At 45.4% G+C, this 18,237-nt stretch overlaps 1 protein-coding gene across 30 annotated transcripts in view; it reads right to left on the reverse strand.

The window, feature by feature from the left end:
* Positions 1–18,237, reverse strand: part of ANGEL1 (angel homolog 1) — a 75,993-nt gene that overhangs the window by 19,094 nt on the left and 38,662 nt on the right. For 20 of the 30 annotated variants that reach the window (XR_012416024.1, XR_012416021.1, XR_012416020.1 and 17 more), the window contains 5 exons: positions 8,639–8,753; positions 3,053–3,628; positions 1,900–2,126; positions 1,414–1,483; positions 393–826 (listed from right to left, as the gene is read on the reverse strand). Coding sequence is in view for 23 of the 30 variants with exons in the window: in XM_045396792.3 (XP_045252727.1) it covers positions 393–826; positions 1,414–1,483; positions 1,900–2,126; positions 3,053–3,628; positions 8,639–8,753 (1,422 nt within the window). In the remaining 7 variants the exon portion in view is untranslated. Of the gene's footprint in view, positions 1–392; positions 827–1,413; positions 1,484–1,899; positions 2,127–3,052; positions 3,629–6,672; positions 7,212–8,638; positions 8,754–11,764; positions 11,929–18,237 lie in introns of those variants that run through there. The other 10 variants (XR_012416026.1, XM_065549111.2, XM_073997931.1 and 7 more) reach the window with 5 other exon arrangements.

Raw genomic sequence — 18,237 nt, forward strand, 5'->3', positions numbered from 1 at the left:
CACTGTAAATGCAAAGAAAACAAGCTAAAAGACTACCACCAAACTTAGAACGGTCATTATGTGACTCTAAGAGAATAGAAAGGGAATGTGGGTAATAAAACAGGCCTGTGCCTTACTGTATAATGCTTAAGTTCCTCCAAGTACATACTCACGTACTACTTGTGAATTAAAAATATTAATGATAAAAACTGAAAAAAATCCCAACATGCCAAAGTACTCAAGAATTCTTAACTTCCAGGCTTGGGTACAAGCTATTCAACATAACAAGAAAAAGGAGGAACAGGCCAGAGCAGGTGTACTGAGGTCCCTGCCACAGAAGCAGCACTGATGCTCACAGCTGAATCTCTCTCTAGACCATGTTCCCACCCCCACTGTGGCCTCTCCCATTTCACCTTCCAGGCTGGCATCCCATGGTACTGGAGCTCTCCATCCCTGATGAAGTTGTAGAGAGGTGAATCAGGGACAGAATTTAGGTCCCCGCACAAGATGATGGGGCAGTGGCTGCCATCTGACAATCTGGCCACCTTGTCCACTTCTGCCAGGAGAATGGCCATCTGGGCCAGCTTGACATCACCCCGGCGTGGGTTGTAAAGGATATGGGTATTTGCCACACACAGCGGGGCCACCGAGACTTGCCCCAGGCCTTCTGGGACGAGTGGTTGCAGTAGCAACACTAAGCCCACATTATCCCGATTAAGTAGCTCCAAGCCAGGCCGGAAGTACTCCACAGGGCTGGCACAAAGCAGGCGGAATCTGGTGGGCTTGTAGCAAACAGCACAGCCATCGGTTTTACACCCGGTCCTCCTCTTGTAGAAACAGGTAAAGCCTGCAAGGAAAACCCCACCAAGGAGATGGGTCAGAGTCCTTAAAGCCTGAATCCCTTCCAACCAGCACCAGCAGTCCCAGTGTGTGCCCCTGAGGCATTGTTCCTGCTACTCAGTAAAGAAGCCTTTGCCACGTCCTTGGTTCAGCAGGTTCCCCCTTACAGTTGTAACTAGGTGACTGAGGGGCTGGAAGGGCAAGGAGGGAAGGGTATGAAGCAATGTAACATGATAGAAAAGAGCCCAGAATCTAGAGTCAGACAAGCTGGATTCCTAGCTCCACATCTACTAGCTTTGTGGCTTTGTGATTCTGAGGAAGTCACACGAATTTTCAGAAATTCAGTTTTCTCATCTGTAAAATGGGAATAATAACAGTCTCACCACATTGGTTACTTCAAGGATCAAATAGCAATGTATGTCAGAATTGCTTTAAAACTGCAGAATTCTACTTTCTCAGGCACACATGGAAGGAGCTAGCTCACAGGTGCAACTGAGGGTTTACCAAGACAAAAGGGAAGGATGGGGTCTTCAGGAGAGAGTAGGCAAGGCTGTAGAAAGAAAAGCTGGCAAGCATCCCAGGGAGCTGCATTACCCATCATTCGCAGAGAGGGTTCCAGCTGCTCCCAGTAATGATCTTCCTGGACTTCCTGGAGACACAGGATCTGGGAAATTGACAAGAAACCCAATCACTCTGGAGTGCTGGAATGTGACCCCCACCCTCTAGGAGCAGGTCCTGAGGCCAGGTAGGAAGCTGCTGGGTCACAGTGAAACTTCCCAGTCACCAACAGCAAGAGCAGGCCCAGACCTAAGCTGAAGAGATTAGACATGTGCACTGGATTTTCCTGCTCCTTGAATCCCTCAAGCCTCCCTTCCTGCATAAAGGTGCTGGAAAGTGCACACCTAGGGAGATTCTTCTCAGCATCTGCCAACAACTCACTGACACCAGGCAGGCAAACTCTAACCCTAGATAGGACTCCAATCATTTGAACAACTATGGGGTTGAACTCATCTTCTAAGAGCACTGGGAAACAGCCCAGGTCCAGCAACAATGCAAGATGGCAACTCCCCCCTCACTCACATCGGGGTCCCAGTGCTGGAATTCCTGCATGAGGTTCATGAAGCGATAGTTCCAATTGAGGATGTCCGGATGGCAATGTAGATAGAGCTCTGAGCTCTGCTGCATCAGGTCCTGAGCCAGGATGTTATAAGACATCAGAGTGAACTGGAACTGAGGGCCATCTCCTGGCTTCAGGCCCTGAGCATCTGGCTGGGTGGAGAAATCCTCCCATTCTCGCCACAAAATTTCTGAAAAGGGATTGGGAGAAGTATTCCATGGCAAGTACAAGTAATGCAGAGGCACCACCATCTCCTCAGGCACCATTACTCCTGACTCAGTAATATTATGCCTGAAGTTCCTTTTACCATCTGCCCTGTCACCCATCCCTCTCTGTGGGTAATTGAGCAGCACTCTATGGACATTCTTCAGATGACATGGTTAGCTCCACAAAACCAGAGATCTTGGCCTGCTTACCACTACATCACCAGTACCTAGCATCTAATAGATGCTCCATATATGCAAGCTGACAATCTCTCATTTTTGATAAATCCATATATCTCTGGAGAATCACTCAGATGAGTGTGCTTAACAGTCACCTGAGGTTAAAGACATTTCTAGAGTTAACTGCAGCCCTAGATGTTTTCTGATCCCTAAACCTGGAAGAGTCTGTAGGACTAGAAACCACAGTGTGTCCCCATCTCCCCTATGGCATGTGGCAGCATAGTGGATTTCAAATCTATTGATGCCTTTCTTCAAATTTTAATGGACTCTGAATATACAACACAAATAAAACTGAGGTGATTGTGACTGAGACAGAGAATAGAGGCCCTGAGACCTCTCCATCCCTACCCTCAGAAAGCCCTAGGGTTACCACCAGAGAAATGATATTGTGGAGAATCAGAACTAGAGTATGCTTTCAGTTCTTCCCCTACCTGGCTTTATGACTTTAGGCATGTTCTGCTACCTCTTTGCACTGTGATTATTTCACCTTTAAAACCATGGGGCTGGATGAGATGATCTGTAAGGCCCCTCTAGATCTTACACGCCAAGATTCTTAGAAAAATAGAATGCAGTGGCAGAGCTCCCTACCATAGAATCTTCTCTTTAGCAATGGCTCTGCCCACACCTGAGACACCCTGCTCCCTTGGCTCACTCAGTCAGTTGTCAGACTCACCATGATATGGTATTTCCATTGGGGGAGGCTGCAACTGCCCCATGCCCTCAAAGGGCCAGATGGGAGCCTCTTCCTGGGGCACAGGCTCAGGTGCTATGCTCCAGGCCAACACCGCCGGGTCCTCTTCCCACTGCTCTGTGGCCAGGGCACCCACTGGGAGGACAGCACAGTCTGCATACTGGGGGTCCGTCTGCATGGGGATAGCTGCCCACATAGGGCCCTCCACCTCCGGCAGTGGTTCCTCTCCTAGCATCTCAGGGAAAGGCTCGTCCAGGTTCTCTGCTGCCCGAAGGTCACTCAGCTGCCTGCTGGACCACTTGTCCTCTGAAGCAGCATTCTCTTCTCCAGGATTATCCATCAGAAGTGCCAGGCTGCTCTGGGCTAGTCCTTTATCTACAAGGGGCCCCTCACTTGCAGTTGAGAGTACCTGGCTCGACCCTTCTTCTCGCCACTGCTGCAGCAGGCCCTCACATTCCTCCTGCTCAGGGCCCCGAGGGGCCATGGCAAAGTCACCTTCTACCTGGGAGGATGAGCTCTTCGCCAGAAGGACATTTTTTCGACATGTAAAGAAAGCATCTAGGAGGAAAGCCAAAATACCAGGTTATAAGACTGTCATCCAATCCACACTCTTCTCCCAGCTAAAACATAAGCCCAATAAAAGCAAGACCCATATCCACCTTGCTCATCGTACCATCACCGAGCCTGCCCACCTTAATGCCTGAACATCATCATCATAATCAGGGCAAAGTATTCACTATGTGCCAGGCACTGTTCTTTACAAGTGGTGACTAATTTATAAGGCAGGGATCTGATAAATATTCAGTGCATGAAAGAACAGCTCTCTCACATAATCTAGAACACAGATGGGCACATATAACCACACTCCTTTTACATGACTTAGTTAAAACTATTAACAAACTCTTTGGTTCTAAGAACCACATTACATTAGAACCAGCACTTGACTGTGAATCAGAACTGTGGGTTATGATCTAGCAGCAAAATTAATAAAACTGACCTTGAACAATGCCCCTAGTCAGATGGAGTTACTCTTGACTGTAAAATGGGAACAAGAGGCCAGGCGTGGTGGCTCCCAGCATTTTGGGAGGCAGAGGCTGAGGCAGAGGCAGCAGGATCGCTTGAGGCCAGGAGTTACAGACCAGCCTGGGCAACATAACGAAACTTCATCTCTACAAAAAATTAAAAATTAGCCAAGTATGGTGGCATATGCACGTGGTCCTAGCTACGTGGGAGGCTGAAATGAGAGGACTGCTTGAGCCCAGGTCGAGGCTGTAGTGAACTATGACTGCCCTTCTGCACTCCAGCCTGGGAGACAAAGTGAGACCTCATTTCAAAAAAAAAAAAAAAGAAAAAAAATTGGAAAAAAAAATTTAATTTAAAAAAATAGAGACAAGCAAAGTTTGAACTAGATAATCTCTAAGAGCTTTTCTAGTTGTATAAATTCCCTGATCTATGAATGTACTCCAAAAGAAAAAGTCCTAAAGTAGAGTCTCAAAAATCTATACAATTTACATCTCAGCAAAGGCCCTTAAGCCTCTTCTTAAAGCTACTTATTGTAATAAAATCTTCACAAACTTCATTATCTGCTTTCCCATTCCACAACACATCAGAGGCTATAAATTACAAGGTGCCAACAATTGACAGTAAGAGACAGCTGACATCTCTTTGCTACTGCAGCCACAAATCACAACCAACAGGCAAGAAAGAACATGGGAAAAACTCTAAAAAAACTCTGAGCATAGCATTTTGGTGAGAGCAAACAACTCCCACACTCACTCAGCCATTTATTTACAGCACAGGACAAGTGACATGTACAATGCTGGCCCTCAATCACTAGACTCATTTTACTGGCAATTTTTTTTTAAGGCAAGAAAACTTAAAAGTGGCTCAAATATTGAAAGACTGTTCAAATATGTTGTTTGGAGCCTATGTATATTTATGTCCTTCTAAACAATGGTTTTTAACCACGGTGATTTTGCCGTCAGAAGACATTTAGCAATGTTTATAGACACCGTGGTTGTCACAACTGCAGCAGTGCCACTGGCATCTAGTGGTTAGAGGACAGAGACGCTGCTGAACTTCCAACAATTCACAGGACGGACCCACAACACATGATCCGGCCCAAAACATCAACAGTGCTGAGATTGAGAAACCCTGATCTAAACCTATGGACTAGGTCATTGAGCTTTAGTCTCAAGGACTTGCTAATTATCTGCCCCTTGAAACATCCTCTGCGTGTACCAGATGGCAGAGGTTCTTTGATTCATATGCACGAAGTTAGAGGCTTTCGATTTTGGCAGATGTCTTTTGGCAGTGGTGGTGGTGGATTTTCAGCAGCAGAATGCTTCTGTTTTTTAAAAATCTTATTTGGAAACCAAATATGCCAAGTAAATATAAGTGGGACTACTGTAATGTGTAGGTGGGGAGGGGCCCTCCTCTGAGATCCCTACGACTCTACTGGTCTGGAAACCTCTGGACTAGCATACTATATCACTAAGGCTGCCATAGAGGGCATTAGAACAGCTCCAGGAGTAACAGCAACAAAGTTAAAAGAATATCCGGCCGGGCGCGGTGGCTCAAGCCTGTAATTCCAGCACTTTGGGAGGCCGAGACGGGCGGATCACGAGGTCAGGAGATCGAGACCATCCTGGCTAACACAATGAAACCCCGTCTCCACTAAAAATACAAAAAAATTAGCCGGGCGTGGTGGCGGCGCCTGTAGTCCCAGCTACTCGGGAGGCTGAGGAGGCTGAGGCAGGAGAATGGCGGGAACCCGGGAGGCGGAGCTTGCAGTGAGCCGAGATCGCGCCACTGCACTCCAGCCTGGGCGACAGAGCGAGACTCCGCCTCAAAAAAAAAAAAAAAAAAAAAAAGAATATCCTTAGTTCTCTGAAAACAATTACTTCTGTGGAGTTTCCCATTCCTCAGAAGTATGGACACACAAGACATTCCTGAATTCACTGAGTGCCTACTATATACCAAGCAATGTGTTAACACCAGAGATACAGCGAACAAAATGGGCGTGGCCCTGCCCTCCTGAAGTTTGCATTCTAATGGCAGATACACAGTAAAAATAAATTTAAAATATTTCTATATGAAATATATATTATCAATGACACACACATTGAGTATCAATTGCGTAAAGTTCCACAAAGGAAAACCACAAAACACACAGTTGGAGCCCTCATTTCTAAGTATTTCTTGGTCCTGTCCCATAAATTAAAGGCAAAAAGTCTGAGAGTTCCATGGGATCTCAGAAACTGATGGTCGCATAAAACCCTCCGTAATTTCAAAGCCCAGGAATTGAGAATGCAGACAAATTATGAAAAAGTAACGAAATAACCACTCCCTCTGAGGTATCGACTGAGCATTGCCCCCACCCCAGCACATCTCCCTCTAAACCGCCGGGGCTGGGGGCGGGAATGCTCCAAAGCTGAGATCTAAATGTGTCTCTGACTGAGCGACCGTTTTTCAACCAGACACCGGCGAGAGAGGAGCAAGAGCTGCCAGCTGGCAGTGAAAGGTGAGTGTGAAGTTAACCTGGCGAAGACCGGTGCGTCTAGTACTTCGGCCAGAAACCTCCCAGAGCCGACCCGCCTCACCCGCCGAGAATTTGGGCACTCGCCTCGGTCCGAGCTGCTACCCCTTCCCGACCCCCCGGGGTGCTGACTTGGCCGACCCCACGATCTCTCTGCACCCCCAGGGCCAGGAAAGGGCCCTGCCAGTCCACAGCTCCTCTCCACCTTAACCGTGGCCGGACGCCATCTGACAACAGGCGGGAGGCGGGGCCGCCCACGAGGGTCGTCGGCCAGGTCCAGGCCTCGTGGGGTCAGGAGGGGCCCGCGGGACAGGGGCTCAGGAACGCCTCCCTACACGTCGGCACTGCCCGGGGCACCGCAGTCGTGAGGCCCGGACAACCGCAGGCCGCCCCAGGCCCGAGGCGCCCCGCAGAGGCGGGCCCAGGCCGGGCTCCTGTCTATCGGTACGCCTGGCCGGTACCTGAGAGGGCGCGGAAGAGGCGCGTGGCCGGCAGCAGCAGGTAACACAGGCACGAAGCGATCATGGCCGGCCGCCCGCGCCCGCGCCCGCCTCCGCTCCTCACTGCCGCCTGCAGGGCCTCCCTCAGCTCGGCCCCGCCCCCGGCCCGGTCCGGCCCACGTGGTGCTGCCAGCGCTCCCGCCGCCGCGCTTCAACAACAACTTTATTGGGAGCGCAGGTCTATGGGTGCGCACGCAGGAAGTGGGAGGAACCGGTTCCCATGGCAACTAGCCTCGCCTAGCTCCCGGCTGCCACCCAAGCGTGCCGGATTAAAATTGAGTGCCTCACTGGAGGCCTCATAGTGTTATTCAAAGGCCACAGTTTATTCCCACTTCTGCTGCCAACTAGGTGTCCACCTTGTGACCACACTATAACCTCTTCGCCCCTCAGTTTCCTCACCTGTAAAATGAAGAGCTGGACTTGCTCTAAGGCTCCACTTAACCTTGACTTCTAGCCCTTCTCAGCCCAGAAAGGAAGCGAGTTCTTCCCCCATTTTCCCTCTTTTCCTGCCTCTACTTCCCTGTCTCAGATTCTAGGTCACAAATTGAGTCCTACCTTGCTTCAGGAAGTAAGATTTTGTCTCCTTCCCTACTTTCTAAATGGGTCTTCTTTTCCCTAATCCAGGAAAACAGGGTGTCCCATTGGTAAGAGAGTCAAGAAAGAAAGGAGAGAGGACAAAGAGAGGAGAGAGAGAGAGAGAGAGAGAGAGAGAAGAGAGAAACGTCCACAAGGCCAGGGACCAGTTCTGGCTGGTTGTTGCTTACCTTGAGGTATCTCTAATACAGTCCAAGCACCTACTGTAACCAAGTACCCAGCTTGAAGGTTATATTCTTGTTATATTCTTTTATTTGTTTCTTTTTGTTCAGTTAACCACTAGGCAACCCCCGCCCCCGACACCCCATCCCCCCGCCACACACACACTGTTAGCATATCTAATTGTATGTTGGCTTAAAAGTTCCAGAGACTAAATCTTGAAACAGTATAGGCATCTGTGGAAATCTCCCCCACCAGGAGATTGCTTCAAGGCTACAGCTAATTTACAACTCAGCCCAGCCCAAGATGATGCCAGCCTGTTCACCAGATGGGCAGTAACTCAAGGTAAGTCATCAGAACTCGTCATGAAGACCTGCACTGCCTCACCCGTTGCATACCCTCCATACCAAAACTTCTTAAAGCCTTGCATTTTCCTTGGAAATGTGAAGCAGTTCCATTAAAGCAAAAGCCTGGATCGTTTTTCCCCACTGCTAGCTTTGGTTTATGATAAAGTCAGTCTACTTCTACCATACCACGACCTTGCTCATTGGTTTTGCAAGCGGCCAAATCTGCATTCGCTAGCACTACTAGCCACCACATAAGCCTTTGTTGACTGGTTGAACAAAGCATGTGTCACTAAATGAAGGCCAGTTCTGCCATCACTTCTGTGCCACCCAGCAACCTCTTTGAGTCTCTCTTCCCCAGTCTCCCTCCCCCAGTCTTCTGCCCCAAACAGGCTCTGAAGGAGGGACTGGATGATGCACCCAGTTTCAGTACCCAGTGTCTGAGTTGTGCGATTTCCAATTTGTGGCTGGAGACTTGGTTGTTCAGGGAAGCCTTCTGGGGAGTCACCAGATCCTGGACCAGCTGGGTACATCATAACACTGAAAGGCTAAAAGGAGGAAGAAGGAGAGAGTTATTGTGGCCTTCCCACTACTTACCCTTAGTTCTAGAGGTGGCAATGTCTGCCTGCCTTCAGGCAACAGCACTCATCCCTTTGTTTGAGATGAAACAGAGGCCCCAGCAATCTGAAGGTTGGGAAGCTGCTTAGAAATTAGTGCACAAATGGTGGATCTACCAAAGGCGATCCTGAGGTCAGGCCCCCTCCTTTGATGTGGCTTGAGTAAAACCCTCCTTGTACCCTCCCTTCCATTTTGTACCATGAGTTATCCAGAAGTCCAAGTTCCAAATCAGATCCTAATCAAGGGTAATTGTTCCCTTATCTCCACTGGGAAAATGCTTTCAAAATACAAATTTCTAGGCTCTACTCCCAGAGTTCTGATTTAGCAGCCCTGGAATGAGACCGTTAAACACTTATTCCAATGCATGGTTTGGGAACCTCTGCTAAAGGATCTAGTCTCAACTGGGCTGTTCAATGCACATGCGTGGGCACAATGTGTCAGCCCAACTGATCCATGTTCTTTCAGAGGCTTTTTCTGAGACCAATTAAGTGAGGCTTCCCTCTTTTTGTTTCCTGGTCCATAATCAGTTGTGTTGGAAGGTGTAGGATGATATGAAGATCACACACTTTGGAGTTAGTGTGGTGGATCTCAACACCACCTACGTTGAGATCCTAGCTCTGCCACTTTTTACCTGTGGAACCTCTCAGGTTGCTAAGCTCTTGGGGCCTCAGTTTCCTCACTGTGCCTGACCCAGCGTCAACTCTCAATGTTTACTATTACATTTTTGGATTTGGGCAAAAAAAACAGCTCCGGACGCTGCTGACGTAGGATCTTCTTCCACAATTTCTGGCTAAAATAGGGTTCCTGCCTTTCCGACTGTAATGAGTATTACTAAGCAAGCCAGTAACTACAGGTTCCAAGGAGATTGGGCCTGAAGGAGTGGAGCCTTAGGCTTCCCCAGTCAGAGGAAAATTACAAGTGCAATTTGCACAGTCTCCAACCTCATTGTGTCAGAAATATCCCAAGAAGAGAGACAATTCCCTCAATTCATTCCAACTGTGCTAACAATGAAGACAAATGTGAGCACCTGCATCCATCACTGCCATGGTTTCCAGGGTGCAGAACCTATCTAATGGAGCAAGTGGGAGGTTTTGCAATACTTTGAGAGACTTAAGATGCTCTCTTAAAGGGACAGTTCCAGTGTATAAGAAATTTAAGCCCTTGAGGGCTAAAATTTTACTTATGACAACAAATATATGTGGAATTCCAACAGAGTGGCTACATTTATTAACTTATTGATTGAACATGTGCAAATATTGGGGCAGCATAGTGCTTTCTTCAGGATCACAGAGGCTACTGACCAATGCCTGGAACAGGGCTGCCCAAAAGAAATATATTGTGAACCACACATGTAATTTAGAATTTTCTAGTAGCCTCGTGTAAAAAGTAAAAATAAATCAATTGATAAAGCAAGTGAAATTAATTTAATAATATTTTATTTTACCCCATAGATCCAAAAATTTTGTATTTTAACTTGTAATCAATAGTTCAAGATGAGATATTTTATGTTCTTTTTTTGTACTAAGCCTTCAAAATCCAGTGTGTGTTTTACTTGGACATCACATCTGAATTTGGACTAGCCTTATTTCAGGTCCTGAATACTGCAAGGACCTTATGGCTACTGTATTGAACATGGGCTGGTCTAGAGAGCACAAACAGCTTCTCAGATAGGATAGGCTGAAAAGATTTGCTCATCTTCAACTCTTATGATAACCCAAGGCCTCTATACTCCTAGTGATCTGCCTTCTCTGAGCCTAGTGTTTTCTTTGGGAATCTCAAGATTTATGGCTAGATATTCCCAGAATGTACGCCAGATTAGTCTGAATTACTGGACTAATTTGCTCACTTATTCACTGATTCATGCATCCATGTGTTCATTAGAGATTTATCAGGCACTCATCAATGTTTACCCCAACCTCAACCTTGACTTTCCTTGACCTCCTGCCCACTCCCTGATTCCTTGAAACTTCAGCCCTGGACTCACTGTCTTCTTCCCTACCTCTAGTCCTCCTGTCACCAGTGTGGATGAGTCATCCTAACCCCTGGAAGCTCATTGCCATGATCTCCTCAATGACCTTCATTTCCATGTACTTCAGACACTCCCTTCCCTGGCTGCACCTTGGATATGTCATCACTGGGCACTGTTTCCCCTCTGAAATCATAAATTCACACACCCACTCTGAGGGCATGGCTTTCTCATGGCTTTCTGCCTCTCCCACTTCTACTTCATCTTTTAACTCCATCAAACCCTTGATTTCTCTATTCTGTCCTTCTCAAGCTTTCTCTCAGTCATCATTTCTTTCTCTATCCAACATGGAATTCCCATGACCCCTCTTTTAAATCACTGTCCCCAATATCATCAACTCTCCTGACCATTGTTCTTGGATTATATCTGCGTAGGTCAGTGAAACTATTCTTCTTGGCTCTTACATCTGGGCTGCTGAGCACCGATGAATAAAATTACCAACTCCATAGACTGAGGCCATTAATGTGCTAGTCTCCAACCTCTCTTCTGCCCTCAACCCTCCCCAGCAATTCTATGCTCTTTAATTAGCTTTCTCTCCCATTCTTACAATGATCATTCTTTTCAAACTTGCTGCCCTATTGCCTCCCTTCTTGCTCTCAGGAGATTATCTCCCCATCAACTTTAGAGAAAAAATAGAGCCACCAAGTGTAAATTCTCTAATCCCTGTTGCTACAACAATGCATTGACCAGCATCTCTAACTACCTTTTCCTCTTCTCCCAACACAGCAGTTGGAACTTCCACCATGCTCCGGACCCCCTCCTGCCTGCCTCCTCTGAGATGACGCTCCTTCTACTACCCCTCTCCTTTCCTTCACTGACCCCTTCTCATCAACATTTAAGACATGCTCAAATCACTCCTGTCAAGAAGCCCTTCTTCAGTGCCAGGTCCCCTCCAGCTAGCCCCTGCGTTCCCACCTCTCACAGCCAATCTTCTTGCAAGAGTTGTCTGCAGCTGCTGTCTACAATTCCTCACTCTTATTCATGCTCATTCCACTATGATATAGCTTCCACCACCATCACGCCACCAAAACTCCCTCCTCACTGTTCCTGATGCTTTCCTTGTTGAGGATAGTAGGGTCCTGCAGAAAGAACACGCCGTAGGCATTATTATTTCTTGAATATTCTGTAATTTTGCATAACTTCCCCCTTCTTGTAAGATTCTCTTCCCTCGGTTTCTGTGACATTCTTGTTTTCCGCTTGTCTTGGTGGATGTCCTATCCTTGTGTTCTTCACTTCTGTTCCTCTCACCACCATCCTTTTCCTGATAATGTTCCTAGGATTTCTCCTTTGGCCTCTTCCCTCCTCTTACTCCACTGTCCCTTCTTGAGAAAGTCTCACCACTCCAATGGCTTCAAATACCATCCATATGCTGAAAACTCACACATCTACATTTTTAACCCAAATCCTTTTTCGGGGCCACAGACCCATAAATCTTTTTGCCTGTGGACCTCTCCCAAAGGACACCCCAGTGGCAACTCAAAGACTCAACCCAGGCAGAGCTGTACTCATCACCTCCCCACCACCATCCTCCAAAAGACTCCTGCCCCAGCTCCTTTGTTCTCTCCTTTAGGAGTGGCACAACCATGTACTGAGCTATCCTGGCCCCCGCTTTTTTCTTCTCCTCTTTCTCTTTTATATCTGATTGATTCCCAAATCCAAGTGGTTTGACCTTCTTTGTATTTATTCAGTGGATCCACTTCCTCCAGCCATTCCTGACTAGTGTTGATTCTCCTCTGCCTGGATCCATTTTCCACACTGCAGCCAGAGCAATCTTTCACTGTGTGAATCATATCAGATCACTGCTGCCTAAAACCTTTTACTGCAAACTCCCACTGTCCTCAAAATGTAAGCCAAGCTCCTTGGATTAACTGTACAGTCAATTCACCTCCCACCCCTAAGTGCTTTCAGACCCACCTCTCAGTACCATGAAGGCTTACCTCACAAACCAGTAGTTCAAAAGCACAACAGTTTAATCAGAGGGTACAGCACATGCTGGTTATGTGGTTTCTGAAATACTAGCCCCACAACAAAATTGAAAAGATACAAATTCAGCTGATTTTCAACAATGGTGAAAAGACAATTAAATGGCAAAAGAATAGTCTTTCAATAAATGGCGATGGAACAATTGAACGTCCACATGTGAAACAAATGAATCTCAACCTATAACTTCACAACTTATACAAAAACTAACTCAAAATGGGTCACAGCAAAAGTTCTGGAAATAAATGGTGGCGATGGTTGCACAACATTGTGCATATACTTAATCTCACTGAATTGTACACTTTAAAATGTTAAATTTAATGGTTAAATGGCAAATTTTATCATGCATATTTCATTGCAATAAAAAAAATTAAATGGATCATAAACCTAAATGCAAAAGCCAAAACTATAAAACTTCTAGAACAAAACAGGAGAAAATCCGCATGACCGTGGGTTAGGCAAATAATTTTTAGGTATGACACCAAAAATGTGATCCATAATAGAAAAAAAACTAATATTTGTATAATTTTGACAAAATTTGGCTTTATTAAAATTAGAACTTTTGCTCTGTGAAAGACATTGTTAAGAGAATGAGAAGACAAGCCACAGACTGAGAGAAAATATTTGCAAATCACATTTCTGACAAAAGACTTATTTCCAGAATATATCAAGAATTTGCCAAACTCAGCAATAAGAAAATAAATAACTCAACTTAAAATGAACAAAAGGGCCGGGCGCAGTGGCTCACACCAGTAATCCCAGCACTTTAGGACGCCGAGGCGGGCAGATCACCTGAGGTCGGGAGTTCGAGATCAGCCTGATCAAGGCTGATTTAGTAGAGAAACCCCCATCTCTACTAAAAATACAAAATTAGCCAGGCGGGGTGGTGCATGCCTGTAATCCCAGCTACTCAGGAGGCTGAGGCAGGAGAATCACTTGAACCTGGGAGGCGGAGGTTGCGGTGAGCCAAGATCACGCCATTGCACTCCAGCCTGGGCAAGAAGAGCGAAACTCCATCTCAAAATAAATAAATAAATAAATAAATAAAAATTAAAATAAAATAAGCAAAAGATCTGGACAAAGGAGAAATATAAATGGCAAATAAGCATACAAAAGGATGCTCAACATCATTAATCATTGAGGAAATGCAAATTAAAACAACCATGAAATACCACTACACACTTACTAGAATGGAAGAACAAAACCAAAAACTGGAAATGGTAAAAATTTGCAAGGATGTGGAGCAACTGATGCTGTCATACATTCTTGGTGGGAATTCAAAATGGGCATACATATTCGGGCGCGGTGGTTCACTCCTGTAATCCCAGCACTTTGGGAGGTTGAGGCAGGTGGATCACCTGAGGTCAGGGGTTCAAGACCAGCCTGGCCAAAATGGTGAAACCCTGTCTCTAATAAAAATACAAAAATTAGCCAGGCGTGGTGGCACATGCCTGTAATCCCAGCTACTTAGGAGGCTGAAGCAGGAGAACTCAAGACAGAAAAAAGCTCATGTTCACACAAACACCCGCACATGAATGTTTATAGCCATTTTATTCATAATCACCGAAAAAGAGGAAAATAAGAAGGTCTTTCAGCAGGTGAATGCATAAGCAAAATGTGGTAGATCTCTGTAACAAGACTATTACTCTACCATAAAAAAGAACTCTGCAGCAACGTGGATGACTCTTAAATGCATTTTGTTAAATGAAAGAAGCTAGTTCAAAAAACAACACATTGTATGGTTTCATTAATGTAACTTAGAAAAGGCAAAACTATTAGGATAGAAAAGAGAAGAGTGGTTGCCAGGAGATAGGAAGGGACGAGGGGTAAAAGAGGCAGCATGAGGGGCTGTTGAGGGTGATGGAACTCTTTTGAATGGGACTATGGTGGTGGATATATGACTTCCTGGATTTGTCAAAACATATAGAACTGTATACCACAAAGAATGAATTCTGCCATATATCAGCCATAATAAAATCAACCAGGATGTGTGAGGAAAGATGAAATGCAGACTCTGACAAATGAATCTAACTGTATTATACGTGAATTAAATAATCCACTGAAGGGGGTGAGAAGAAAGAGTTGACCTAAGTAACTGGGGAAAAATGTATTTTGACTGGATACCATAAGGGTAAGCAACCACAACCTTTTATACTAACAGACACCATGCTCTAGTTAGTAAATTTGTTTCTAGGACTATGGCTTAGCAATTCTGAAACTAATTATGTATATATATTAGAGATGAACACATAAGCAGATATATGGTAGAAAACAAGAGGCAGGTTTATGGCCAGGAGAAAGAAATGACAAATACGAAAAAGGAGACGGCATGAATGAGTCACATAGTGCTGGACTGGGGATCGAGGCATAAGTATAGACTCATGGTTTTTGTTCAGTGTACATATATAGATGGACTGGTATGGAAATAAATATAAATGTGTGTTATGGGTTGGTTAGTTTACATACACACACATATATTTCCTAGCTCTGTTCACCAAAAAGTCCAGAAGTAGTGATACCCACATAGTGATGAGTGCACAACCTCCCAGATCTAGGTTTCCAAATACAATTCTCCTTGGAAAAATAATTTCTTCTGGTTTTTTTTGGTTTTTTTGTTTTTTTTGTTTTTGAGACAGAGTCTCACTCTCGCCCAGGCTGGAGTGCAGTGGAGAGATCTCTGCTCATTACAACCTTCGCCTCCCGGGTTCAAGTGATTCTTGTGTCTCAGCCTCCTGAGTAGCTGGGACTACAGGCGCATGCCACCACACGTAGCTAAGATAGGGTTTCACCATGTTGGCCAGGCTGGTCTCGAACTCCTGACTTCAGGTGATCCTCCCGCCTCGGCCTCCCAAAGTGCTGGGATTACAGGCATGCACCACTGCGCTTGCCCAGAAAAGTAATTTCTGTGACTCCAGAGAGTAAGGAAGTGCTAAAAAAAAAAGGGGGAGGAGGATGTCAAAAAAAGGAGGAGGAGTAAGGAAGTGCTCAAAAAAAGGAGGGCACAGGAACCCACCTGAATGAACTCCCAATGGCCAAAGTTGGAAATTGAACAGTAAAATAAATGATAGTATTGTATTGTAACCCAAGGAATAAAATAAACCTGAGTCCCTATAGATACAAACAACTGAATAAACAAGTGGTAGAGAGGGGCAACTCCTGTAGAAAAACTCCAGTCGATAAATGTAGAAGGATTGCGAATACAGAAAATCACCAGGAGAACACCATAGTTATTATTGAGGCATGATCCATTGATAGATGCTAATATTAGTGGGCAAAAATTTGAGCAGAAAGAGGACATTTGCAGAGTCTTAAAGTATCTAAGTCTGTATTCTGTATAAAAGCAAAAATAGCAACTTTACTGTAGCAAAAGCTGGCAGATACCTCCTTGACCAAGTGATCAATATAATACATCTTGACATCATGTACTGCTGACACACACCAAGAAGGGTACATCAACTATGTGGCACCCTTCCAAATAACCATGACAAAAACATCAGCCAGACCAAAACTGGGGACATTCTAAATATCTGACCAGTACTCCTTGAAAGTGTCAAGGTCATGAAAGACAAAAGAAAGACTAAGGAAATGTCACAGTTTGGAGGAGATCAACAGAGCCACAATAACGAATGTAATATGGCGTCCTGGCACCAAAAGAGGACATTAATGAGAAAACTAGTAAAATACAAATATAGTCTATAGTTTAATTAATAGCATTGTACTGATATTAACTTAGTTTTGATCATTTTTTATGGTTATATAGATGTTAACATAAAGTGAAGCTGAGTGAAGAATAAATGGGACCTCTCTGTTATGTTTGTAATTCTGTTATCTAAAATTATTTCAAAATAAAAAGATTAATTTAAAAAATGTGACTGGAGCCGGGCATGGTGGCTCACACCTATAACCCCAGCATTTTGGGAGGCCGAGGCGGGCATATCACCTGAGGTCGGGAATTCAAGACCAGCCTGACCAACATGGAGAAACCCCAACTCTGCTAAAAATACAAAATTAGCCGGATATGGTGGCACATGCCTGTAATCCCAGCTACTCAGGAGGCTGAGGCAGGAGAATCATTTGAACCCGGGAGGCAGAGGTTGCAGTGAGCCAAGATGATGCCATTGCACTCCTGCATGGGCAACAAAGCAAAAGTCCGTCTCAAAAAAAAATTTTTTTTTTTTTAGTGTGGCTGGGCATGGTGGCTCATGCCTGTAATCCTAGCACTTTGGAAGATCGAGGCTGGCGGATCACTTGAGGTTAAGAGTTGGAGACCAGCCTGGCCAATATGGTGAAACCGTGTCTCAACTAAAAATATGAAAAATTAGCCAGGCATGGTGGTGCGCACCTATAAATCCAGCTACTTGGGAGGCTGAGGCAGGAGAATTGCTTGAACCCAGGAGGCGGAGGTTGCAGTGAGCCGAGATCGTGCCACTGCACTCCAGCACGGGCAATAGACAGAGCACGACTCCATCTCAAAAAAAAAAAAAAAGAAAAAAGATACCCTTGGTCGGCGCAGTGGCTCACGCCTATAATCCCAACATTTTGGGTGGCCGAGGTGGGTGGATCATTTGTGGTCAGGAGTTTGAGACCAGCCTGGCCAACATGGTGAAACTCCCATCTCTACTAAAAATACAAAATTAACTGGATGTGGTGGCTCATGCCTGTAGTCCCAGCTACTGGGGAGGCTGAGGCAGGAGAATCGCTTGAACCAGGGGGTGGAGGTTGCAGTGAGCTGAGATCGCTCCACTGCATTCCAGCCTGGGCGACAGAGCAAGATACCATCTAAAAAAAAAAGAAACCCCTTTAATAATACAGAAATTTTGAGAGAAAATAACAATAATCACAGAAATTTTGAAAAATAATAAGTTATAAAAAGAAGTTACAGGTATTACATTTCAGGGTTTTTAAAAGATACACATTTTTTAAAATTATGGTCCTTAAATGTTTTTATTTTTTCCAGAAATAACTATTATGCAAAGAATATTGCTGTCCACCATTCTAAAGAAAATCTCTGATGATGTCACTCCCCTGTTCAAAACTCTTCAATGTCTCCCTATTGCCTTTTAATTGCATTCGGATCTCTCCCTGAAGCTGCTCTGGCCCTGGTGGCCTCCCGTTCCGCTACTCCTCTTCACAGCCTGCACTCCTACCTGGAGATCTGCTGCCTTCCTTCATCCTGACCTCCTGGAAATGCCTTTTCCCCAGACTCTACTTGTCCAGAGCCCAAGAAAGCTCCCCAATGTGAAGAAGCCTCACCCTCCCTGAACTCCCAGCACATTTCCCCAAAGACCCTTCTCAGTTTCCCTGCTGCTGTTAGACCCAGGCTGATGGCGCCTCTGTCCAGTGGCTTAGTTGGAGCACCTACCTCTAGATTTTCTCACTCACCCTTCAGTACCTGAGACGAGATGGTG

This window comes from Macaca fascicularis, chromosome 7 (genome assembly GCF_037993035.2).
Source record: "Macaca fascicularis isolate 582-1 chromosome 7, T2T-MFA8v1.1".
Taxonomy (NCBI): domain Eukaryota; kingdom Metazoa; phylum Chordata; class Mammalia; order Primates; family Cercopithecidae; genus Macaca; species Macaca fascicularis.